Genomic DNA, 26,676 nt, shown 5'->3' on the forward strand with positions numbered 1-26,676 from the left:
ACTTCTAGCCTTAAAGTACTTGGCACAAAAAGCTGTTGGTCCTCAACTAATTTGAAAAATGCAAGGAACTTTGCCACTATAACAGCCAGTAGCAGGAGCAGTAGTGGACGTAGCACAGCACAGGGTGCAAATTAAAACTGCATCACAGAGCGTGTTAGGCACTCCAGTCCATATTCATGCCACTTCCTCAGTCCTGCTGCTTAGTGTTTCTATTGGCAAGGCACCTCTGAGGGCCAAGAGCCAGCCCCTGGAAACATTAGGCACAAAGATTTCATGAAGTGTCAGTCAGACCAATCCAACAGCAGCACAAGGCAATTTGAGTGTATTACATTCTGGTTGCAGGGATGGTGTGAGGTGGTTTGTTATTCCATCAGGTGCCTTGGATCTTTGACAGTTCAGTGCTTCCTCCCTCTCAAAGTTCATAAATCACTAAAGCTGAGTTAGAAAGTGTTTCTCCATGCTAAATTTTTTTTTTTCCCAGTGAGATAGGAAAACTTTTAAAGTCATGTCAGGGCAAGAAGAAAAACATTCAAATTTTTTTTGTGTGTTTCTAAATGAATGAGAGACACAGAAAGATTAAAGACATGCTGATGGCTAAAATATTTCATTGGAGGGCAAAAAAATTAGATACCCACAAGCCCACAGCAGGTTCAGATACTGCTTCGCCTTTTCATTGCCTGCCAAACTGCCACTGTAAGCATCAAGCCTATGGTACATACTGGAGTTTCTCTCCACCATCCTTTTTCTTTGCAAATGGTCAAATACTAACTGGAGAATGGATGTGAGTCTGGTCTGCCATGTTCCAAATAAATTTTTCTATCCACAGATTTATTTCTAAAGTCAGTGTCTCTGACTATATTACTGTTAGAAAGTTGAACAAATGCACCAAGTGAGACCATAATCAATTCCAAGCTGGAGAACAAGAAGTCTGGGAATGGGGCAGGGACAGGAGGATAATAAATTCAATAAAGTGTGAAATACACAAGGATAGCAAGGGAGGGCTCTGCCTTTACTGCTCACCTGCACCAAGCCACTGAGAAATACAGCCATCTCAGTAGCACCAGCAAAACCTCATGCAGCTGCTTTCCAGTGAGAGCAGCTCACTGATCAGTCTTCCCCCCTTCGGCTGTCTGATCCAGTTCATGAAACAGCCCCCAAACCTTGGACTTTTATCTCCTGTGACACCAGCAAGAGCTGTGATTGCACAAGCAATAAAGTGACAAAGGAAAGAAGTCACAGAGGACATAGGGGCTTACTAGTGGGAAAATGCTTATGAGACTGCAGAGTGAGAAAAACTCACCTAAAATCCCGATTCTTTTGGGGCTGCAGCACCTCACTGCAAAGTGGCACAAAACAGAGGAGGAGAAGACTAAACACATAGATTCCAAATAATCAGGGTGTTGGCTCCCCTCAACCCCACAATTTGACCAAAGATTCACAGAAACCTCCCTGGATTGCTGAGAGAAAATGTGTCTTTAACCAATCTGATTTAAAGACAGCAGTATTTCTCCACCCCAATTTTCTACCAATTTTAACACTCAGTTCAATAAACAAACAGAGAGACAGTCCCTGCCTTTCTTTTGTTATAACAGAAGACAAATAAAAACCCTAGTGTTCCCTTACAGATTCATGGCTTTCTATATGCTTGGCTGGATCAAGCTGGAGCAGGTTAGGTTCCTCCAAAACATGCATTACACGGTCTCCCACTGCATGTCCAAGCCCCTCATCTCTTTGGTATATAAAAAGAACCTATTCTGTGCTTGTAAGTGGGAAATTTAATTAGCTGAAGGTTTATGTTTAATGTCAGGTGTCTGAAACTCTTCAATAAAATAGAAGTCTCTGCTGCAAGAACAGGAAATACTTAAAACACAACTGATGTCCTCTCCATGATCCAAAACTGCTCTTCAAAAAGAACTGTGTGGTTTACAGTGATACCATTGCGTGGTCATTCTTCTTAATGACTGTAATTACACCATGTTATGTCTTAAGCAACTAGTACTGACACAATGACAACAACTGCCAGAACAGAAGCAAGCAGACAGGATGAAACGAGCAGGAAAATGAGTCAACGGCCATAACTGAAAAAGTGAGATAAAAAAAACCCAGGTATGAAAAGACCAGTTCTCTGAGGTAAACTGCTAGGACAGGTGCTTAAGGCAGCCTGCTATTACGTCAGAGGAAGAACTGAGATCACCACTCTGCATTAGTGGTTGCAGCTTCACTAATCCCACTGTAAATGGGTTCCAGTTCATTTGGGCTGGGAAACTGGATGGTAGAGCAGCCTAACCTTCTGCTACACATTGTGTTTCCCTGAGGAAAATCAGACTGAGAGAACTCTGAAGAAAACTGAGAGATGGCAGAACAAACAGGCTGAAATGTTTGAGCAGGGGTCAGTCAGAGTACAGGAATCTGACTATTTAGGCTATTTATTGTATTCTGACTTGCTACTGCAGTGGCTGTGAAGATGAATATTGACTTTTAGGTAGAAATATTTATAGTTTTTAACAGCCCTTAAAACTGGAATGAAAGCAACATTCTAACAGCAAGAATTACACCATTCTATATCCATACACAGAGTCCATGGAGCATGGTTGAAATGGCACCATCTGAGTATTATATTCCATAACATCAGTCATGAAACTATAGAATGGAAGTAAATTAAACACACACAACTGTATCCAAAGCTTGAATAGAAAAGTCTTTTTATTCAGGACTAGAAGTAATGGCTTACAAAATATCTTTCTTCATCTGTTTTGCCTGTTACAGGGTGATTCAGTTCTGTAATTAAGATGAAAATTGAGTTTGCCCCTGAGCCTATAAGTTCTTTATTTGGGGAAATAATAAAAAACCTTCTTGATTTTCTACTTTCACATTTATCAATCTCAGTCTTTAAAAAAAAAAAAGAACTTCCATATCATTTTACAAGAGACTTCATGGGAAAAATATATGGACCTCCATAAAACTAACTGCTATTTAGACCATTTGCTTGTGCCACTTAAACATGATTTCCAAGTATTCCAATTGAAGTATTGTAAGCATTGAAACTTGTAGACTTAAATTCTGTTAGATGTCTTCAATAGTTTTTAACTTATAAAGTGCTACAACTGGTTAGGGAGCCAGAAAACTGCTGACATTGCATGCAGAGAAACTACCCCTATTGACTGAAAGTTTGAATCTAAAAATAATTATTTCAGGTAATTGTACTTATTAGTACAAGGAGCCTTACTGAAGTTAATCTTCTATTTCATTGCTGAGAACCATCACATAACTGTAAAATAAGGCATCTTTTGCTCCCATGCTCACCATAACTTACATATTCCCATTACTTTGCAACATTATATTGCTTTTGACTGGGATAGAGTTAATTTTCTTCATAGTAGCTGGTATAGGGTACATTTTGGATTTGTGTTGAAAAAAAGTGTTGCTAACACATGGATGTTTCAGTTGTTCCTGAGTATTACTCACATAGAGTCAAGGCCTTTTTGCTTTTCACACCACTCCAGCAGTGAGCAGGCGGGGGGTGCACAAGAAGTTGGATACAGACACAGCTGGAACAGCTGACTACAACTGACCAAAGGCATACCCCACACCAATATGGTGTCACACTCAGCATATAAATCTAGGGGAAGAAGGAACCTGATTATAAAATTTCCAGATCACATAACTGACAATATGCAAATAAAAAACTTGTGATGATGTTCAAACAACAGAGGTATATGGGAAAGAGGTAGTGGGATTAACACTGCCACGTACTTCAAAACTGGTTATTTGGATATAGCCTTCTTTGGTCCCTGAGGATCTCATGATTTGCATTAATCTCTAGCTTAAAGAGCACTGTGTGGAAACAATTCTATTAGTAAGAGAGAAATTCTATGCTATTCCTAACTCTTATGCAAATTATAATTCCTGGTATGTATTTTTGAGTTAGCATCCAGAAAACACAATTTTCTTTTTGAAACTTGACACAGAGACAACACAAGAAGAACAAACAGAAGCACAGAACTTGCCAAACTGAATTTGTAGCCAGCTTCTTGTCCCTTATGTATCTGAATTAGCTTCTTCCCCCTTTTTAATTCCATTTCACTTCTCTGTCCCTTCTAAAAAAGACTGAAACTGTTCTGGGATATACTTTCTTTTCAAAAAGTCAAAAGTCAGAGGGAAAGAAATGTTTCCTCATTATATCTGCAAAAGCTAATTTAAATTTTGGGTTAGGCCATTACGGATTTCCATGAAGCTCCAGTTTCAGTTAGGATTTGCTTTTCACTTCACCTGAAAAGAAGTGCGGTTTACTTCTTTCACAATTGGAGGAAAAAAAATGAATGTCTTCAAACACAGGCAGCTACCAGATCAGAGAATTGTAGAATAATGAGGTTGGAAGTGACCACTGGCAGTCTCCAGTGGAATCTAACTTCTTCTCAAAGTGATATCAATATGAGATCCCTCCATGTTGCTCATGACTTTTTGACGTTAGACATTGGAAATCTCCAAGGATGGAGATGGTAAAACCTCTCTGGCAACTTATTCCAATGATGGACAGCCCCTGTGGAACAAGTTTTCCCTTGTAACCTGTCTGAAATGCTCTTGTTTCAATTCAAGTCAGTTGTTCCTCACCCTGTTGTCATGGAGCACTGTGAGAGGTCGCCTTTCTTGACAACCTCTGCACAGACTCTGTTAGGCTGCCATTAGGTCCCCCTGGAGCCAACAAAGAAAGGAATATTTTTTATTTCCCAGGCTGTACAAGAGCACTACCCTTGGTCTCTCTTTACATTGCAAATGCTATGGCTTCCTGACTGTACCAGTTGCCCTCTGTCAAACTTTCTCCAATTTATAGATGTCTTACTTTTACTGGGGACCCAAATCTGAAGAGTGTATCCTAGATACCTAGAATCTTTCCTGTGGAGATAATAGAAGGGGATTTTGTATTTTTCCCTTGAAGGTCTCCACTTGTTTCCCTCCTGTAGGCATGTCTGTGTGTACTTACTTAAACATACAGATAGTCTGGACCTAAGTATCTCTCCCCTGATTTTGTATGATCAAATGGCACTTTGCTTTTCCTGAATTATGCTAATGTTAGTGAAAGTCAGGTTGGTATAAAAATGCACATTTTAATGTCATTGTTTACACATGTATGCATACAAAATAGTTAATATACACACATAGTCATTACTTTTGTGACCAAATCCTTGAAATGTTATTGTGTGTTAAGGCACAAGTACAAGTGATGTAGGTATTACTTGTATGCTTTAATGGAAGCCTCTAGTTTTGTTTTCTTTCTTTGTCGTTGTTGAGTTGTTTTGTTTTGTTCTGTTTTGTTTGCTTATTTGTTTTTGTTTTCTTAAATTTGTTTCTTCTAAGTTAAAGGATGATGTAGTGTCCTGGTTCTGGCCAGCACAGGGTAAGTTTCTGCAGTAGCCAGGAGGGAGCATGGCTATGACCCAGAGGATATTCTGTACCATCTCATGACATTTTCCAGCTGGGGGAGAAGGGAGTCTTTTCTGGGGAGAAGGGGTTCCTTCCCATTGGGACAGTGTGGCTGTGGTTGGGTTGGGGTTAGAACTGTGCATGTGAATCACTCTCTCTCTTTTGTATGCTTTTAAAATTAATATTGTAGCTGTTACTGTTCATTTTCTTGTCTCATTGCTGTTTGCAGTAAATTATTCTTAACTCCTGATATTCACCTTCTTTGCCTCCAATTCTCTTTTCCATCCTGTTGCAGGGGAAGAAGTGGGAGGGAGAAGGGGGAATGAGTGAGTGGCATGTGTTTTGGAGAGTCTCAGCAAGACCACTAAACTGGGGAGTACCATTCCTAAACCATGACTCATAGAAATCTCAGTTAAAAAAAGGAGAAAAAGAATAAAGTAGGATAAATGCTTTTTGGAAGGCCAGGGAAGACCTAGTAGCAAAAGGAGAAGTCACCTAATGAGCCAATTGTTAAGCTCCTGTCATGCTGGGGCTTATGACAGAAAGTGTAAGAATCTGGTGAAGACATGAGAGAACAGTAGGTGAAGGGAATGTGCACCCGGCATTGTCACATTGCAGTTTGACAGCTCTCATGAAGATTGGAGCATGTGTGGAAGCCTATATTTTGGTCACTGGGGAATTATGAAATCCAAAAAAGAGAAGCAACTTCAGGGAATACAGTCTTGAACAGCAAATCATACAGCTAACTCACTTGGATCAAAGCAGCAAACTTCTACCCCAGTTCAAAACAGACTGTCTAAAAACACTCCCAGTGCTTGTTCTAGACTACCATAGCATGGCAAGCACTATGAGGAGATAAAAAGACCCAGCAGACATCTATACATGTGTCCCTTTCACATACAAATCAGAGTGCAAATTTTCATTCATTTGGGATGGCTTGGGAAATGCACTGTCTGCCTTGTCATTCATAATTACTGTGGCCATCCCACCCTTGGCCTGGTACAGTTCCCAAAGCTTTATGCACATGTGACATATATTCTTTTCTGTTTCATTTGGCATGTGTTTAAAGTACTGTCACACTATTGGATGACAAGGGCTGCAGATGTTCATGTAACTTAAAGGAAACTGTAACCAAAATGTCAAGTTCATAAGAAGCCTCACAATGGTGCAATTAATTTCTAACCAAATCAAAAGACAGGCCTGAGAAATTAAATGTTGCTGCTTATGCACTTATAGGAATCCTTGTTTTACAACCCTTGCAAGTTCAGCTCCAGGTGGCCTCTGGCTTTTCAAGTCATGTCTTTGTATGCTTAAGACAGTGTTTCCATACAGAGAGGTTGTGGAATCTCCATACTTAAAGACATTTAAAACCCCTCTGGATGTGGACCTGGGTAACCAGGTCTCAGTGGCCCTGCCTGAGCAGAGCTGGACAAGACCACCTCCAGAGGTCCCTGCCAACCTCAATCAGCCACCCCGTGGGTCCACTCTGGAACACATTAGCCTCTAGAACAGTGAGGTAGGTAGGAGATAAAATCTTCTACTTTGGATGTTATAACTTGTAAAAATCAGTAGTGCTACAATAGCTCTTGCTCCAGGGGATAATCAGGTGAGCATTTCCACACCTTCTAGATAGATTTTGCAAATGCTGTCAGCCAACTTACAGTGAAATTTTGACTGATCAAATTAAGAGCTATAAGTTAATAACATGATACATTCTAATGCTGATTCCTGCAAGTCATTATTGTTGATATTTCTGGAATTTAAAGCATTTCAACAAGTAAATGGCTGTTGCTGCCTACTGTACTTGTTAACCATCAAATGTTAGTGCAAACTTGATAGCATAGGCCAAAAATGTGACTCAAAAATCAGTGAAAATCTCCTAAAATGTCTATAGACCAACACAAGCAAATTCCTAATTTCTAAAATATCAATTAAAAAAATTGCATTTCAGTTTTTAAATTATTCAAAAAAACCACCCCATTTAAACGACTAAAAAGGGCACCATAATAAATTCTTTCCAGCTTGGTAAATCATACCATAATTTGTGCACACACTAAATGCTGACCAAATTCATTAAATGCAATAATCACAAATTGCTTGGGGTTTCTATTCACTATTAACAGGCTTTAAATAAATGCCTATGAGATTTAGGAACAAAAGTTGCTCTTGAAACTTCCCTCCAAGGTTTTAATAAACTTAATGAGAAGGGGAAACTTGAAAAACCTCTAGAAACCTGAGTATTTTTTACTTTTTAATGCTGAAACACTGAAAACATACACAGTTCTGCTATTTCAAATGCTTTTTAGACATAAATAACTAGTCCTCTTTATTTCCAATGAGTATAGTATTCACACTGTATTTATTATTTACCTCTGTAGCCCACATCCCTCATCACAGACATTCAGCCTTCAGATTCACAATTTTCAGCTGTGTTGATGCCAATTCTCCTGCCTTTAACCTGCTGGCAGCTCTGTATCCCCTCTCACACAGGAGGTCAGGATGAAATGAGAGCTGTAACCCAACATCACTCCATAAAACAACCTAACTCCTTCACTAGACCACACAGAGCTTTTCCTTAGGGACTAAAACCCACTGATCCATGCAAATGTTCAGTGCAGCCCACCTAAATTAATGAGAATGGGCATTTCTCTCATTCTCCATACTGCTACAGAACATGAGGAATTAAAAGGCACATATATTGGGGTTGAAGAAGAAACCAGTATTTTAGAATTACAGATTTTTTATTTTAAAATCTATATTGAGTAAGTTAGGTATGTGCAAACAATCAGGGAAGAAACAAGCATTTATGTAATCTGGTTCCTTTGTCCATGTGTTTTTAAATGATCATATTGCCATAGCACAGCTTTTTAATGCAAAAATCAACCACCAACAACTTTTCACTTCCCTTAGAAGAAACTAATACAAAATTCAGGCTATAAGAAAGGGACTCCTATTTCAAAGAGGTGGTTGGTGAGCAGTAAAGCAGAAATGCAGGCTTTGATTCATTGATGTATTCACATTTTTCCAACAAATACCTACTTGATAAGGCCATTTCCTCACTCAGTCAGACATCGTACAGAAAATTTCCCCTATGAGTCACTCATTCATATTAGAATCAATCACTTTACCTGTAATAAACACGCAATGTTTGGATTTCTTCTTCTAGTTTTTTGCACTGTTGAAGAGCAGCTTCCTTTTCTTGTTGCAAAGCTATCAATTCTGCCTGTGAAATGATAAACATTGATAACCAATTTATTCAGAACATCCATACTTTTTTGAAAACACATCAATCTCTGCAATAATTTCAACCATTATAACTGCACACATAGAGTTATACTGCTGTATGTAACATAGTGTTGTGGTTTAACCCCAGCCAGGAACTAAGTACCATGCAGCTGCTTGGTCACTTCTCCTTCCTCCAACTGATGGCATGGTGAGAAGAATCAGAAAAAGAAAGAAGAGAAAATCAAACTTGTTGATTGAGATAAGAACAGTTAAATAATTGAAACAAAGTAAAATATAATAATAATAATAATAATAATAATAATAATAATAATAATAATATGAGTAATTGTAATAAAAAGGAGAGGGACAGAGGGAGATAAGTCCCAAGACAGGCAAGTGATGCACAATACAACTGATACCACCACCTGCTGACTAATGCCAAGCCTGTCCCTGAGCTGTGATCACACCCTTTCCTGGTAACACCCCCCATTTTATATACTGGGTGTGATATTTTATCACACAGAATGTCCCTTTGGTCACTTTGGTCAGTTTTCCTGACCATGCTCCCTCCCAGCTTCTTGTGCACCTCCTCACTGGCAGTGCAGGACACACTGAAAGTCCTTGACTTGGGGCAAACACCACTTAGCAACATCTAAAACATCAGTTATCAACATTATTTGCATACTGAATCTAAAACACAGCACTGTACCAGCTACCAGGAAGCAAATTAGCACTACCCCAGCCTATTTAATTATTATGAAATATTCTTTCTTTTTCTAGCATTGAAATTTTTCTATTTTTTTTTCATGATTTCTGCACTAGCAGGATCATGTTTTGAATGGCTTCTCCCATGTAAGTTTTTTGAATATCTAAGGTTAGAACTCTTCAGTTCAGCCAAGTGGTTATCAGCAAACACATTTCATATGATACATATGTGTTGCTATACTGCAAAACTGTTGACCAACATATAGAAAGTGAAGCAAGGCCCTTGGCCATGAACTACTGACACAGGACTCTGGTCTGCACGTGGCTCCCTGGCTGTTAAGGGCAGCTCCCATGGTAACAGCCCCTGGCTGATGTTAGCAGCAGAAGAGCTGCTGGATAACCAGGACCCTGAGCAGTGGCAGGCAATGAGCAGCAGGGACTGCAGAGACTGGCACCGACAGTACACGCTGGGATCTGGGTGCATTCTTACCCAGGATCTGGTTTATAGAGGGGTGAGGGAATCCTTGAGCAATCACCTTCATCTCCCATCTGTGAGCCCCACCGGACACTCCCCCTCCCATCCTTGATTCACACTGAAGGGAGTGTGAATCATTCACTCATGACCATAATAGAAATTGCAGCATGTGGCTTGTAATTCAGGAAGGTAGCCAGCCCCAACAGGCCTTACAGTTAAAGAGGAGGCAGGGAGAAATAAGTATTCATGCATATTTAATATGGGTCTATAGCTTAATCACCATTAATTTTAAAAGTCCAGTTTCAATAGCACTGCAGGACTGCCTTGAGGGCCCAGGTACCATATAAATAAATCAGTGGGTGATTTATTATTGTAACAACAAATAAGATCAGGCTTCCACAGCAATTCCTTGACTCATGAGCCTGAGCATTGGGCTGCTTTCCAATGTTTTTAATTCATGGTGTAAGTTATTAATTGTACAAATTGTAGGGCCCTTAACCAAGAGGCACATGTGTGAGAAATGTCAACTGTGGATTCTGCCAACTCTTCAGGACAGTCTTGCGGAAAAGTTTCTTGGTAAATTAAAGACCTGTTATATGAGCTACAAACCCATGAAGGGGAATGCACATAGTTCAGCCTCTAAGTCTGCCAAACTCACTGTATAATCATGAACAACTCTGCCTGTATGCTTCAAAATCTCTCTCCTAAAACAGGGCTCCCGCTTGCTTCTGTTTCCTGTTTGTCTGTAAGTCTTCAAGGCAGGTGTTTTACTGTTTACTGTCAACTCCCAATCATCTATGGGCAATTCATTCTGCTGGTTGATTAATCATGTCCTGGATACTTGGCTGATTCCTGACAAATTTTATTGAACACTGCATTGCACAAATGCAGCTACACAAGCAGTCTCTGAACCGTGCTGCTCGGTGGGTCATGTTGCACCCAGGGTTTTGCACTGCCCAGGTACAGGACCCACGGCTGCAATTGCTCCTGTGAGAGACTTCCATAAAGTTTTAACAGGAAGTTCCTTGGTGAATAAAAACTTTCTTACTATATGGGGGGCGTTCCTTCAGCTTTAAAAGCAGAAAGCGTTAATGTTTAACATCTGAGTGACAGTGGTTTTGAGCTTCTGATACTGAAAACAATGTACTGCATGCTGGCAAGCCCTAACTTCTGTCAGAAGGAGGTTAAAATCCTCTGCAGGTGAGCCTCTTGCCTGGTGCAGCTTGCTGCCTTGCAAGCAGAACTCACAGAACACAAGATGTTAGCCAAACCAAGCTATTTTCTGTAATTATACTGTTCTGTAGGTGAAACAACATTCTTAAAAATTGGAAAACACACTTGAATCAAAGTAGGTGGTTTGTTCTAGAGGCCAGTAATTAACATCCTTGCCAATTTTCAGTGTACTGTGAAGTGTGATTGAAATGGTAGACTGGAAGGAAATGTTTGCAGCTGACACACCTACTCAGAGAGATTAACGGCTAGTCTCTTTGGAGAACTATCATAAAAAATACACCTCATGTTCCACTTGCCATTCAGGACAAGAGTCAGAGGCATTAGAGCCTTAAGACTACCATTTATGTCAGTTTTTCAGCAGAAAAAAACTGCACTGATTTGACTGGGTTTGCATCTGGGTTTGTACCAATAAAAATATCAACAAAATCAGGTTATTTGGATTTAAAAAAAATCAACAAACCCAAGAGCTACAAAAAGTGAAGGGAAGAAAAACAGACATTTGTTAGCCTCCTCAGTAACTTCCAGTGGAGTTGATACTAGGAAGCTTCATGAGACCAACAAAAATCCAAGCACAAGAGTCGCTGTGCACAGCATGCAGCCATGCGACAAAATGACCCATTGTTCACAGCCCTGAAGGGTGGTAAACACAAATAAAAGAGTCAAATATCCTCACAAGGCAGAGATGTCTTCCTTCACTAGAAGAAGGAAAGCAAAGCAGTGCTCATCACAAAGTTAAATTGCTAACTAAAATAATGGCATCTGCTCTACAATAAAGAATTTGGAAGACTCCTAAATGTATATTGAAATCCATCCATACTGCATATGGCAAAAATCCTGCATGAGCTCACCTCTAATAATAACAATAGCTGCTTGAGAACTTTTTAACAAAATATTGTTCTTCTGGAAAATGTCAAGCTGTGGAAATCAGAACTTTTCACAGAAATTTATTTGTTTTGATTAAATTGTTTTGGAAGGTAGGGTAAAGAAGAAGAATTATACACAGGTTCCTCTAGTGGTGGTTTCCCATGAAAAGGTCACTTTAGAGGTGAGCTTGGTCACCTTATGGTATAGGTGTCACTCTCAGCAAAGCTCCTTTTCAACCCTGAAAGGGTATTCTGATTACTTGGATACTGTGAAAAATATTCCTGAAGATTTTGTTTTGTCCAGAAGTTCCTACACTTTCATATTTGGTTTAATGTGGATAGATCCTTACCCATTCTCTGTCCACCTTCCTGCAAATAAGAATTGTTGTTTCTTTATTTTCCCATTTTGCATTTTAGCAGTTTTTTGGTGAAAATTTAAATTTTCCAATTAAATATAAAATCTAATTGCTACCTATCAAACTTAAAATAGCTGATCTCAACTAAAGAAAATCTTGGTACTGATCTTTTTGCTGTTGCTTTTGCTTCAAGACATTTAAAGGAACAATGTCATGCGTTTTCTTACCACAACATCTGGAAAAATACAAGACATAAGCAAAGGAAAACATAGGACAAAACTAGTATTTATCTTTTCCTAATTCCTCCAGAGCGAACATGAGCCCCCTCAACTCTAATCTAAATTGAAAGAGGTAAGAACACACAGCCTCCTATGCTGTCAGGTTCTCTCTGGAACCTCACCTTTGTGTGAGAGATGGCTTTTGTAAGACTCTTCAATATCCAATACAAAAGAAAAAAAATCCAATTAACTTCACTAATAAAGTTTCATAGCTTTATTTTAATTTATTTATTTCCTCATGCATTTATAGACAACATATATATATATTTATAATAAGCATTTATTTTTCCTTTCTGAGATAGGCTAAACAAACAACCTTTTCTGTTACCTCTCACTAAGCAAGCTCTTCATTACCCTGATCAATTTAAATGCATGTCTCCTCAGTACTCTGTACTCATGCCAGTGGAAACCTCTCACCTGACACATTCTTGTACTCTTTTTGTTCCCAGTCACCCTCCAGCCTGTTCTGCACACTGGTATTACCCAGTTGACAATGGAAACTCTTATTCATCCTGAAAAGATAATACCTTACACTTGGCACCGAATTTCCACCCCACTGCTTTTGTTTTTCCAGTACTTGAGGCCATCCCAATCTTTCTGCAAGACAGCTTGAACCTACTTTGTATTAATAATATCTCCATGCCTTATTAAAAACAATTCCCAGCTCTGTATCATCAAGCAATTTTGTTGGCGCATTGCTGCTCTTCCTGCCAAAGGTTCTCAATGACAGCATTAAAGAAAACTGGTTCAGCACCAGCTGGTAAGAAATTGGAGAGAAATTCCACTAGTGAAATCCTTGGACCTTAACATTTCTTCCTTCAAATCTGTTTGCTGCTGCCTTCCTGCTAACTAGTTCCTTATTGCCTTTGACTAATCCCTCATCTCCTTCATGGGTACATGACATTTTGCAGACAGACATGAGCTAAATGTGCCCATTCTTCCAAAGAGGAGATGCTGGGTGAACCCAGCGAGCAGCAAGCAGCATTTCCCACATTAAGCTTGTGCCTGCTTGTAAAATAACAATATACGCATTCCCCACTGTAATTAATAATTTTCTATATGGCACAACCTATAAGCTTATGTGTCAGGTTATATTAAAAAAGTTTCCTTGTCTAAATAATCAGTTATCATATCAAAGAATTCTTGCATGATCATGCTTGTGTGAAAATTGTACAGCAATTCACTCTTGATGGATCCATGCTTTAAAAATATTTTCCTCCTAAATTTACTCTGAAGACTGGACAATAAAGACTAACTGGTCTACAGTTGTCAAAATTACATTTTTCTCCTTCTAAATATAGATGCTCTCTGCTAATTCCCTGTCATTACACTGCACACAACCTCATAAGATTTATTAAAGAACTTTACTATCATTCCTGGAATTTCAGGTACCAGCTCTTTCAGAACTGGGGATGGAAACCATGCATTAACCCAATGCAAGCACAATAATCTATTGAACAGCTGCCATGTACTCCATTTGCATACATTCACTTTTCTTAATCCTTGTCCTCACAGCTGGCATCTTCATTGCTCAATGCTGAGAGAAACAAAAATTAAAATCACACACTTTTAGACCTAATCCAGAATTACCCCGGATCTCCGTGCCATTCTCAGACCAGTGGCATATTTCCTCTTTCCTTGTTCTCATTTCAGTTGTTACACTATTGTTTGTTTCAATTTCCATTTCAAGGGCAAATTTAGCTTAACCTCAGGCAATTTTCATTTGTCTCTATATCTCCTGTTTTCTAAGACATAACTTCCTTGCTTAATAAGTACCCTTCTTGTGGAGAACTTATTTGTACTTTATTTGCATGGAAATTATAACTGACTCATTTAGAATGGGCACCCTTTCTACCCAGTACGATTTCCCTTGGCTTGACTGAGATACATGTAAATGCATGAGTTTAATGCACTATTCCTTCACTCTGTAATGGTCACTACCAGCATTTTGCTTTCTACTGACACAGGCTATTCCCATGGATTAGAAGAAGGTTGCGTGAGAAATCCGAGGATCTCCAAGTTAATTTCTACAATTTATGGTCTCAGTCATATACATTTGGTAGAGCTGCAAAGGGGGAAAGGGGAAAAATGGCAGTAAAGGGGGAAAATGGCAGTCTCTCCACTCTAGGTCCTATGTTGTCATCTGGGGTCTGAAATGGAATGGAGCCTCAAACAGACAACAGAGAATCGCTCCCATTTCTTGTGAGGAAGAAGTATGTTTCTGCTGATATTAGCAGGCTAGCTGGATAGGAAGAGCTCAGGTGTCTACTCAGGGCAACAGGAGATTGGGAAGGCAAATAAAGATTTCTTTCATTCTGAATTAGAATGAGCAAAAACCCCCTCAACTCTGTAAAAAAAAAATAAACTGATGAAATATTTTAATCTTACACTATTTTTAACGCTTCTACATTTTACACATCATGTCAGTAATAGAGATACACACTGCCTGATAGAGCAGGTCATGTTGTGACACATATGAGATCCAACTTCTAACCGTTCTGTTATTTTTACGTTAGCAGCTGCTACTTAGTGCAGATTACAACAGCTCATCTTATTTTCTATATCAAAGTGTCAACACATCAAATTGTTTCACCAACAATACAAGCAGGTAATGCTTTGATCTAGAAAGGAATATAAGCACTTGTCTCATTAATTAGGGGATCAGAGGTTTTCAGGGTCAAGGAAAAGACTCCAGCTAACGAGAGGACTGAAAATGGCTAGCACTCTAATAACACACTAAGCAATCTCCTTTTTGTTTTAATCACCCTGCTGAAGTGTCAAACTGTTTCATTACAATACAAAGGGGACACATTGACCTAGAAAATTAGATAAAATGTTTCAACTTGCATTTAAGTATCAGCTGGCCTTGATGACTTTAAAAATTAAAAGGTAAAATTAGAACTTACTATAGTAGTTGTTAGAAAATATTGACACATCATGAAATACACCGTTAACAAGAATAAGTCCAAATTTAAAATATAAGAATTAAATGTTTTACTTCTGAAGTTTGAAATGTAGGTTTCAATATTCACCAAATAAAACTTCTAGGTGATAAACTGAGCTGGAAAAGTTTGGAATTGTAACTGAAATTATTAGAAATTCATGCAAAGTTGTTTCTCAACACACAATTTTTCTAACAGAAATAGTTTTTCTAAACCTGTCTCAAATTAAGAGTAAATGGAGAACTGTATTACTAGTCCCTGCTGGATCTGCGCTGCTGTGGAGGATCACTATAGCTAGAAAAAACACAATAAAGAACCAGCTGAGGGTTATCTGTGTATGTGAATTTCAGGGTAAGGCTGGCAATTGTGGGAACTCTTAACAGCCTTTAAGTTGCAGCCCTCACCAACCCTCTGCCACAACCACACCCGGGTTGACATTCCCTTTGGGCACAAAGGAAAGGCATCTCAACAGCAAACATGACCTTTATGAGTTTGCAGCAGGATGAAACAATTAATCATAATATTTTATGCTACAATCTAATACTACTGTTGGTCCAAATAAATAGCTGTAATGAAACTTTTTTTTTTTTTTTAATCAAAAGCATTATCCCACTGCATTGTGAAGATACACTGGTTTAGATGGAAGTATTTCTGAGGAATGTCAGACAGGATTTCTGAGAGAAGAGAGAACTCCTCCCCAGCCTTGTGATTAGGTTATTTGTTTTGAATGCAGAAACCTAAGCTGACTCCCAGGTTCTTGCATTAACCCACTCTGGGCGTCCTGGTGGACTCTTCCCAGTGATACTGCTTCCCTGCTCCAAAGTTATGTGAATTATCCATGGTTCTGGTGACTATCATTGTCTCGCTTCTCTCTCCGCAGCTGACAAAAATATTTTTTTAAAATGGCTAAACATGTGAAAAGCAGATCCAAACAGGGATACGTCATGGAAAAGAAGATGAACTCCAGAATTCAGCCATGAAAATGTTTGAGGGTGACAAACTTGGATCAGGGAGCTGAAATAAGGGCTTTCCCATACATGATGTGAGAACATCAACAGTGGCTTTTAAAACGGTATGATTTTCATTTGCCTTGCAAAGAATATGTTAATGTTTTCTCTTATCGTAATTAAAAGTTTTAACCCTGAAATCTTCTTTTTAAAAGAAAAAATGGAATTGTCATTTTCCAGAAGTGTTGTGCTTCACCTCCATCTTATGTAACTTTCCTCAACTCAGCCTTTATGCTACCCCTAATTTAATATTTTTAAGGAGTTTTTCGGACGACTTGTAAGAGATGCCACTATCTGACATTTACACTCTTGTCTCCATCACAACAAATTCCCCAGTGAGAATACATTATCATACCAGATCAACATTGCTTGCATGGTTGTTCATTTCTAAGAGATCCTGTTGTGACTGGGACATTAGCAACGGGTCACAACAAATTCTACACAGATTGTGCAATTAGAAGGAAAAAAAAAATCACCAAATAGCTTTTGACTGCTCTGAGAAAGAAAACGAAAGAATACAATAGCAATTTTGCTGAGACTAGATATGTATCTGGTTAATTTTATTACAATAAAAGCAAACAATATCATTATGCCTGACATGTGATGCCTTATTCTTGTACTACGCGATCACACCACATTGGGAAGAAGCTCACTGTGCCAGCAGTACTTAAGAAGCAGTTTGCTCCTTTACAAGCACATATTACATGCAGATTTGCCCACAGAAGTGGGCCTATCCCTGGAGGTGTTCAAGGCCAGGTTGGATGGAGCTCTGAGCAACCTGGCCTAGTGAAAGGTGTCTCTGCTCATAGCAGATAGATTGGACTTAGATGAACTTCAAAGTCCCTTCCAACCTATGATTCTATAATTCATCAATTACCACATTATGTAAGAAAGTATCTATATGAAATGCTCATGATAAGTTTCAGTGAGAATTAAGGATTTGCTCATCTAACCTTAGATATGATGAGACAAATTTTCTTCATCATCTGCAGTATTATTATGTAATAAGCTATACTTTTTCCAAGCAGTATACTGATATACTGAAAATTGCAGGAAAAATCAAAGGACAATCCAAGGCACCTGATAAGACTGTGAGACTAATACATGGAAGCATTTCGTTTTAAAGAATGATTTAGGGAATGAGGACGATTCATTTGGAATTCTGCCCTTGTGAGGTTGACACAAAACTGCAATTGACTTCCCAGGGTGAAGATTTCATTTATGGTTTCTATTCTTTTGCACACATAGGTTAAAAACCCCAGAGATACCATCATACATGCCTACTGTGCATATGGATAACTACCTAATGAGACTGTAAGTCTTACTTTAGCTAAGATATAACTATAGTGGATGACAAAAAGGCCCCTGAAAAATTCCAAGGATGACAGCTCCAAAGTACACATTCATAGCTGGACTGGGCTTTGCACATCGGTAACTCCATGTGCAGAGACACTGACCTTTTGGTAGGAGGGATTTTATTAAGAACACAATCTGGGGGTGCTTTAAAGAGCAAATAGATAGGACTCTATATACAGGTAGGTAGATGCTTGACTCACTACTAAATCACAATGTACACTGTAAAAAGAACATAAAAAGAAAACAATCAAGAATACTTTGTTTTAATAGAGAAAGAAAAACCCATTCATGACTGCAATTTCTGCACAGTAGTCATGGATTTACAATCTATATGAAAATAACACACGTCAATTAATTTCTTTACTTCTCAGATTAAATACCATTTACAGCTGTGGACCTGTGGAAAGGAAACATTACTTCATTTTCTGTAATTCAGGTTTGGCCTTGGTGACATCACAAACTTTTTTTCTCATCTAAAAATCTATTTGGAAAAAGCAAATTCAAATAAACAATGGAAAAACATCAGCAATACAGAGAAACTTCTCTTATTTGAAAGTAAAATAAAGGATATTGCTTTGGGCATGGTGTAACCATGTACCTCTTCATGGCTCTATTGGTAACTGGACTGGAAAACAGATAGTCCCTTGAAGACATATCAGGTTACCAAATAGAAGTTTAAAACAAAGGATAAAAACCATTCCTGATTTACTTTAAGGATAGGCATGTTTCCTTCAACTCTGAGAGGCCTGACTTCATACCATGAAGATGATTGCACTATATATGAAATTTTACTGGCAATCTTCTTAGGGAAAATCAAGAAGGAAACAACTGTGTAAGTGGAGCGAGCTGAAGAAACCTTCCAGGTGGTGTCTGAGTCCTACTGGCAGGTTACTCTGGGAAAGCTTCAAATGTCAGCAACCATGATAAACCCTTTGTCCACAAAAATTACTTTGGCCACCTATGATTTGATGTCAGTATCTGCCACAAACAGCAAATTGTCAGCACATGATCCAAAACGTAATGTCATGTTGTCTCAGAAGCTTTGTGGTAACAAAGACCTATTCAATAAAACAACTTTACCCTCAGCCCCAAAAGTGTCTTATCCAGTTTGGGGCAGAACTGTACTGGCAGAATAACAGAAAAAAGTTCATATTACAACCAGACATGTTTTATCTGTGCAGCAGCCAGAAACTCTGTGCTCTCAGGACTCTCCATCTGGAACATTTTTGAGGGTCCACTAACAGACCCTGAACTAACCACAGCACCCAACTCTCTATTGCTGTAAAAAGAACAGACCAGAAATTATGTTCCGACCTTGAGATCTACTGGCATGACTTTACTCATGTTAAAAAATGGTCAAGAGTTCTCTCCCATTCACCTTCCTAAAAGGAAGGGCTGCTGACATCAGACTGTCAAAGGGCCATAGGCCCTAGCACATAGTATGGTTCAAAAGCATCATCTGGGATAGTGGGTTAAAACCACGCCAGGGATTTCTCTAAAATAATGCATGAATGGTTGCATGCCATTGTGCACGTCCATGCTGTGATCCTATTTTTGTTACTAGTCTATGTTCAGATAACTAGTCTTGTCAACTAATAAGGGCTTAATTAACTTGATTAAGGTTGATAAATCTGACTTTCTCTCATTCCCAGTAAGCTGGTGAGGCACACAGCTGTTAAACAGGGGTCATCCACATCTCCATTTCAAGAAGGCAAGGATGCCTTCAAGAAGGCAGCAGTGTCTAATCACATTATCAGAATTTAACTAAAATTCTTTCATAAAAGTCATGAGTCTGTAAAGGACTATAAATATGAATTGGCCCAGTTACATCATATTACTCTTCCAGGATTTGGAAGGAAAGGCAGCTAAGAGATTAAGAGTTAGTGTTTATTACTTCACCTTGTGGTCTTCACCATATGACTAGCAGGTATACATACTCAAATTAATCTGATATTTTTGTATACAAAGAAACACAGAATCAAAGTGCTGAGTTCAAAAGCAATTGCTACATCTAGGAAAAGAAAAAAAACCGCAGTTATTGAATAAAAGTATCTGTTATCAGGAAATTTAGGAATAAGAAAGAATCCATGAGTATGCCCCACACTGACATGTGCAGAGCATAAATACTAAGACATTCTCAAATGCAAGTCTGTTAGTACTTCTCATTTGATTTCTGAAGTTCTTATCAAACAATATAGCAAGACAGTTTGAGTTCTTTCTCCAGCTGGATTATGTCATGCCTAGCAGTTTTGGGAAAAAGACAGGAGCTCCATGTCTGCACTTGAGGCTGGCTGTAGGCACCATGACCTTGAGCTACTTGCGCAACTGGAGTGACCATGGATTTCTGAGACACTGTGAACAAGCCACCATCATGTCTCCTGTGATGCAAACATTCTCAACAGATAGTTTAGAACAGTTTCAGTCTCTATTGTTGCAATGCTACCGGTGTAAAAGGGATCAGTCATGTTGAGTCTGAGTAGTTGATTCTGAACAGAACAACTCCCTGAATCTTGCTTTCTCCACAATCTTACAGCAATGCTTTCTACCCAAGTAGAATTCAGAGAAAGGACTTAAACTAAGAAAAGAAAATGGATGTGTTTGTGAGAACATACATTTAAGTATTTATAGAAAACATTTGTTTGAAAATAGTACAGGAGAAAATTCCATAGAGGGCACTTTCCTATCAAATCAGCAGGCAATGGATCCATCCATGGTTTTTTATGGATGCTATACTGTTAGAGAGATCTGTTGATACAGGTGAGTTACCTTCACTTAGGACTCAAAAGTATGTTCTGATACTACAGAGTTTTGCTCCTTTCTGTTAAAAATCTACTATTTTTTTATAAGGTAATCATATTACCTTCTACATTCAGTTACATTCTAGTAGATCTTTGCATTGGGCAAAAACATTTTTTTCTGTTTCTATGTATGTTTTGGTGCTTAGTTGCTTGAATTTCTGTTGCAACTCAGACTCAACTACATTTCAACTGGGAAAAAAAGTAATATTGTAATCTTTGGAGTAAGGGAAGTGAATGAGAAAAGAGATACATTACCCATGATAATTTTCTTTAAAATTGTTAATATGTGAAATAAAATACTATAATCCACTGAAAAGATAAACATTTTTCTCAACTATCAAATCTTTCAGCAATTTTCAACAGTATAATCTACTAGAGAATGTTTATTTTGTGCAACACTGAAAACATAATTTTGATCAACAAAGATTGTTGTGTACAAAAAATCTTCATGATAAACCCAGACAGTAAACACTTCTCTGTGTTAATTTCTTAAAATTTTAACCAATGCTTTTGTTTTTAGTCATTCAGAGTATATATTCTAGTTTTTCTTCTATTAGACATTTCTCAACTTGAACACCTGCTGAACTAAACTTGTCTTGCCAGAATATTTTTAATTATGCAATCTGTATTCTGTCAATGGCAAGCACTTGAGGAGAATTTCTTTTATACCTTTCAACATGCCCAGCAGACAATTAAGAACTCAGTGTACAGAAATATTTGCCAACTGAAATGTTAGTAAGACAAGTTTAATCAAGTGATCTTGACTAACTTTTACCAAAGAATCACAATTTTCATCATCAGTTTATCATTTCAAAATACCACTTTAAATGCTATTTCTTAGAAATTTTTATTTGCTCAAGTCTTTCACACAATCTGTAATACATGCCTGACTTGCATAATACTTCAGCCATAGATCCATTAATGCTTGAATACTTTCTTTTCATGGGGAGCACAATGAATGCCAAATTTGTCTCCGGCTTTTAAGAAAATTTGGTTTTTTCAGGGAAAATCCTGACCCATTGAAGCCAACAGAAGTTCACTGTTGACTTCAATGGGATTAACATTTCCCTGTATTTGTATACATGCATTCTCTCTATTTAGTGACAAGTATTCCAATTACATGTGTGCTGTACCCAAGGATAAGTCTAATTAAGAGAAACTTCTTTGAATTAGTGTTTGACGACTGATACTATAAATGTAGATATTTAGACAACCATTGTGCAGATCCCTCTCCAATTCTGTAGCAATAAAATGATGAGATATTTCTGCAGTGCAAGGTGCCACCTGCCATTTACTTTCAAACTAAAAAACATATGTGGGTCTCATCAGAGGAAAGAAAAAAGACTGTACAACAAATTTTACAAAGCATCTGAAAAGCAGTAAAAGAATTCTTAAATAACTATCATTTCAGAATGATGACACTTTTTTGGGGAAGGGCTGCAGAGCTATTAAACTCATCCACAAACAGGGAAACCCATTACTTTCTTTTGGAAGCTGCTGGATTGGCAGCCCTATTGCATAAGCATACTGTAGTAGATTATCTCCGTTGTATGAGACTCCACAAAATGCTTTTGATCCATTTCATCTTGCAACTTAGCAAAGAAATGTTGCAATAAGAAACAGCACCAGAGATCTGAAAAACTTAAGCTCTGGATTACCATATTGTGCTGTCCTGCCATTCAGTGTGTCAGACAAAGGCAGTGGTGTTCAAAGTAGAAAAAGGAAAAAGAAACTGGTCACAGAAAGTGCCGAGAACAGAGTAAATAATATTCCTCCACATCCCTACTCTTTCATAGATCTGTTGTTAAAAGAGTTGCAGCAATTAGGCTTTTGTTAATTACCAGCTGTTGAAACAGATGTGTTGACTGTCCTTATTAGCCAACAGCTGGGACAGGAGAACAATTGATGCTCTCTAAAATCAACAGCCAGCTGCTTTGCAGTAATTATCTCCTATGGATAATACAGGTGATAAAAGCAGCAAAAAGGTTATGCGTTTCAATAACCAAGGTACTGTTATTGAATATTACTGGAATATATGGTTAATTTTAGAAAATGAGTAGAACAGTAAGTTGCTATGTCTGCTTCCTATCTGCATTGTGTCAAGGTCACTTAATATGCAAACAGTAGGGGAAATATAATCAGGAAAAAACCCCAAAACACCACAATTTTTCTAATTTTTTAAGCCTTTTACTTATTTTTAATGTCTTGCTGATTAAGAAATGCTTTCTCTTTCAGGTGACTATGACTAGATGTCAGTCATCATTCACTCAGTTTCACCCATATGCCTTTCTTTGCATTCAATTTTACCATAAATGACTGCAATGTGCAGACGGCTATTCCTACCTGTTGGGAAATTTTATTATACAATATGTAATAAAGAAATTATTAAAGATGGGGGCCATCTCTCTAGAGAGTTAGATTCTAGTCTCAGGCACGTAATCAAATCCTAAGGATATTCACTTCACTTCTTGGAATTAAGTTTCCCTAGCACTAAAATGGGGGAAGTATGTTTATCTTGATCGATCACTTTATGATTGATGACTTTAACATACTATTTAAGTGCAAAGTAATGCCTGCATAATACATTACTGTAACAGTAAAAAACCCACATGCTTTTCTCATAGTGCAATATGTCAAAGGTTATAAAATGAATAGTTCTTTAAGAAGGCCAGGACTGGGAGCCACAAGTGTAAGTCCCAATATCTAAATGGATATAATATCTAAATGGAATATACTAACATACGTAGTCAGATAGCTTATATTTACTTTTGCTCCTGCTTTGATTTATATTTTCTCATCTCGATACCCTATTAAATGCATTGAAAGAAAAGCAAAGCAGAGATTTTAAACCATTTCTATTAGCCTCTCAGTTCATCTTGAGCCAACAAAAGATATGTCTACAAGAACCTACAACCATGTCTATTCACTAATTAGTCTGTACTTAAAGACACTGCCTTACTGAAAGCAGGGATTAAGGCTGATTGAATACTCTGCCTTTCATAGACCTCCCTTATGTCTCTGTTGGGTCATCATAAGCAGCTTGTTCTCTGAGCTTTAAGTAAGGAAGCTTGAAAATCAGTTCTGCGCTCATCAGTAGGCACTGGGGCAATTAACCGGAACTATCAACATTTTAAGGGACACATGAAAAAATTAGCTAGTCAGATTTTTCAGTAACAGGGATGAGTAAAAACACATATTCTCATGGTAGCTACATTTTAAGAAACATACACTGCGGTGTACACTGTTATTTTGAGATAAAGCAAACTCTGTTCCCACTTCAGATTCAAAAGGAAACAAAAACCCTGTCATTAGAGCAAGAAAATCGACATGGCTCCTTCAACACACATACTCTCATCTATTATCAGGAATCCACAGCACACTATGAAATAAACAGAAAAACTGAGTTGAGTTGTCAGTTTTCTACTTTTGGAAGAATGATAAAAATAAGGAGGAAAGAAAAGGAGAAGGAATTGTTTTAAGCAATGGCTTTTAATTTGCTTCTCATTCTCCCCTTAGTTCTCCAGCTGCTTCTCTCTACTTCTGCAGTGCTTTGAAGCCATTGCACTGGGTTTTCCCCAAGAAGGCAAAATTTGGCTCTTTGCCTTTTCTTTGTCATCCATGAATGAGTTGGCGGGGGGGACTGGGGACAGAGGAAAGTTTTGGTCTCTCTCTGTTTTGGTCTACCAATGCAGTTTTAGACTGTGCCAATGAGGATAATTTGAGCAATGACAGAGCTCCTCTGCCTTAGGGAGAGATCTGAAAAAGGTTTCTATCCAACATGGACAGATAATTCAGGATAGAATTGGGAAATTCTTCAGAGCTGGTTTCTGCACAGATTTCCATGGCAGAAACTACCACAAAGCAAGCAGGAAGTTGAAGCCTTACAGATGAAAATGGTGATGAGCATTGTTTCATTCACCTCAGCCAAGACATACTGTAGGGAATTTTCAAACTGCATGTACTCAGCAAGGGCCTCTGCTGCCTAAATCCTCCAGTCGAGATGGCCAGTTCAGGCCTCTGAACTGGTCAGTTGGAAGTGTATCTCTGCAGAATTAACCACCAGCCCCTGCTCTGAGAGCAGAAAAGCACTTGAGGGTGTGTACTGTGTGGCCACTGGCATGCTGACAGGGAGCTGAAAGCACCTGGACTTTGGTCCCGCGTCTTGCAACAGTCACAGCCTGGAAACACACAGTTTTGACTCACCACCTAATTACAGCAACACTTCCCAGCTGAAAAACAGACCTAAGATCTGAATTAACACATGAATCGAACACATTCTGTCTGCTGAGCCGTTGTGAACCTCCCCTGAACCAGGGCCACAGCAAATCTGTCCCAGTGAACTTAATCCAATATATTTCAATTTCTTGGTATCTATCTAGGTTTTGCTAACAAAACCTACCATACATAATCATGAGCCAATATTGTGTTCCCTTTGTATTCTGTTTTCAAATAAAACATCTAGAGACAGCACAGGCCAGTTCCCGGAGAATGTAAAGTTGAAGACTGCTGGCCAAATAAAAACTTTTCTGATATCTCATAAAGTCTTTGTAAATGTGACAATCAAGCCCTCAAGAAAATTCACCTGGCAACAGCTGCATTGAAACAAAGTTACTGCAGCAACAAGTAACGTCACAGTGTTAATAATTGACATGGAAAGAATGAAAAGGTGAGGAAGGGATAAAGAGGACAAAGGAGAGATTTCAGTATAAACTTCTGCTGGTAAGTAATCAATCAAAATTAAGATTGAAAGAGTGGTATGAATGTTATATTGAAAGCTGAAGCGAGCTTGATATCTTGGACTGCTGAATGGGGCTTGTAAAACTCCATTTTCTGCAGCCTGATTTGCAAAATTTGACAAACAAATCCCCTGCTGATTTGAATCTACTTTCATTCAATTCTCCCCAGAAACTAAAGCAAACGCAGGAACAGTGGCTTCTCATGTTTGCTGTATGCAGGAAAAGAGTCATGCAATGCCTGGTTCTGCAGGTTAAGGCACGAATTAGCAACACAGTGGTAATGAATGAGCTTCCCCATTTACATAATCTAACAAAAGACCACTCCCCTTGGAGGGAGGAACTACATCCTAGAGACACTGTTTAGAAGAAACAGCTTCTGATGACTAAATTATCAATAGCCTTGGGTGAAATGGACTGCTGTCTTAATATCCACCACTACTACTGCCAGAGGTCAAAGCAGCAAGAAAAGGTGCTGGGACTACAAGTTAAAGAAATCAAGATTTGTTTTCTCAAAACACATCTTTTCTGTATTTCATAATTAAGTCCATAATGACCAAATTTGGATTTTTATATTAAAACCTGTAAATTATCACTGTTTCATTTGTTTCATTCATACCAATATTACTTTACCCTTTGGCTCAGAATCCTGGCAGCTGGTAAAATTTAACTGTTTTCTACAAAAGATATATCCTAAATTTTATTGAAGTATCAGAGTTAACAAAATGAAGAACTCATTCAGTAAAATGAAATAGTTCAAAAGAGCGGACACGCAAAATTAAGGAGTTTGCAAGTTCAGGCCTAGAAGCTACTGTTTTTCAGTGATGATCTGTGAAGATACACTGAAGTTCTACCATTACTCAAAGATGGAAATCCAGATGTGCTCCACCTTTTGAGGGGAAAGAAACCACTAATGCATACCAGCTCTTAGCAACATATCAGTAGCTGCTCAATGGAGATGCCATCAATATAACTTCTTTTATTTTAATTTAAAAAAAATCAAATAAAATCTTCCAGCAAAGCTTTAGCGGTACCTTATGAAATGGAAACAATTAAAGACGAATGACAACTGTCAAAATTATGTCACATGAGTCTTTGCAGTTCACTGGACTTAATTACTTAGACCCCAAAGCTGCTTCCATTGACGTCAACACAAGTTGTCAGAGTAGGGGCAAGGGGTTTCTTTCTGGTCTAGTCACTAATAAGTTGTTACTGTTGGCATGAATTAATAAACTTCATCTTTCCTATGAAGATTAATTAATATTTCAGGCTTCAAGAAAATGA

At 38.2% G+C, this 26,676-nt stretch overlaps 1 protein-coding gene across 4 annotated transcripts in view; it reads right to left on the minus strand.

The window, feature by feature from the left end:
- MIPOL1 (mirror-image polydactyly 1) overlaps positions 1–26,676 on the minus strand; it is a 187,692-nt gene that overhangs the window by 42,481 nt on the left and 118,535 nt on the right. For all 4 annotated transcript variants that reach the window (XM_071426861.1, XM_071426863.1, XM_071426862.1 and 1 more), the window contains one exon: positions 8,550–8,644. In XM_071426861.1, coding sequence (XP_071282962.1) covers positions 8,550–8,644 — 95 coding nt within the window. The remainder of the gene's footprint in view (positions 1–8,549; positions 8,645–26,676) is intronic.

This window comes from Agelaius tricolor, unplaced genomic scaffold (genome assembly GCF_023055355.1).
Source record: "Agelaius tricolor isolate 1412-34295 unplaced genomic scaffold, bAgeTri1.0.p SCAF_5, whole genome shotgun sequence".
Classification (NCBI taxonomy): domain Eukaryota; kingdom Metazoa; phylum Chordata; class Aves; order Passeriformes; family Icteridae; genus Agelaius; species Agelaius tricolor.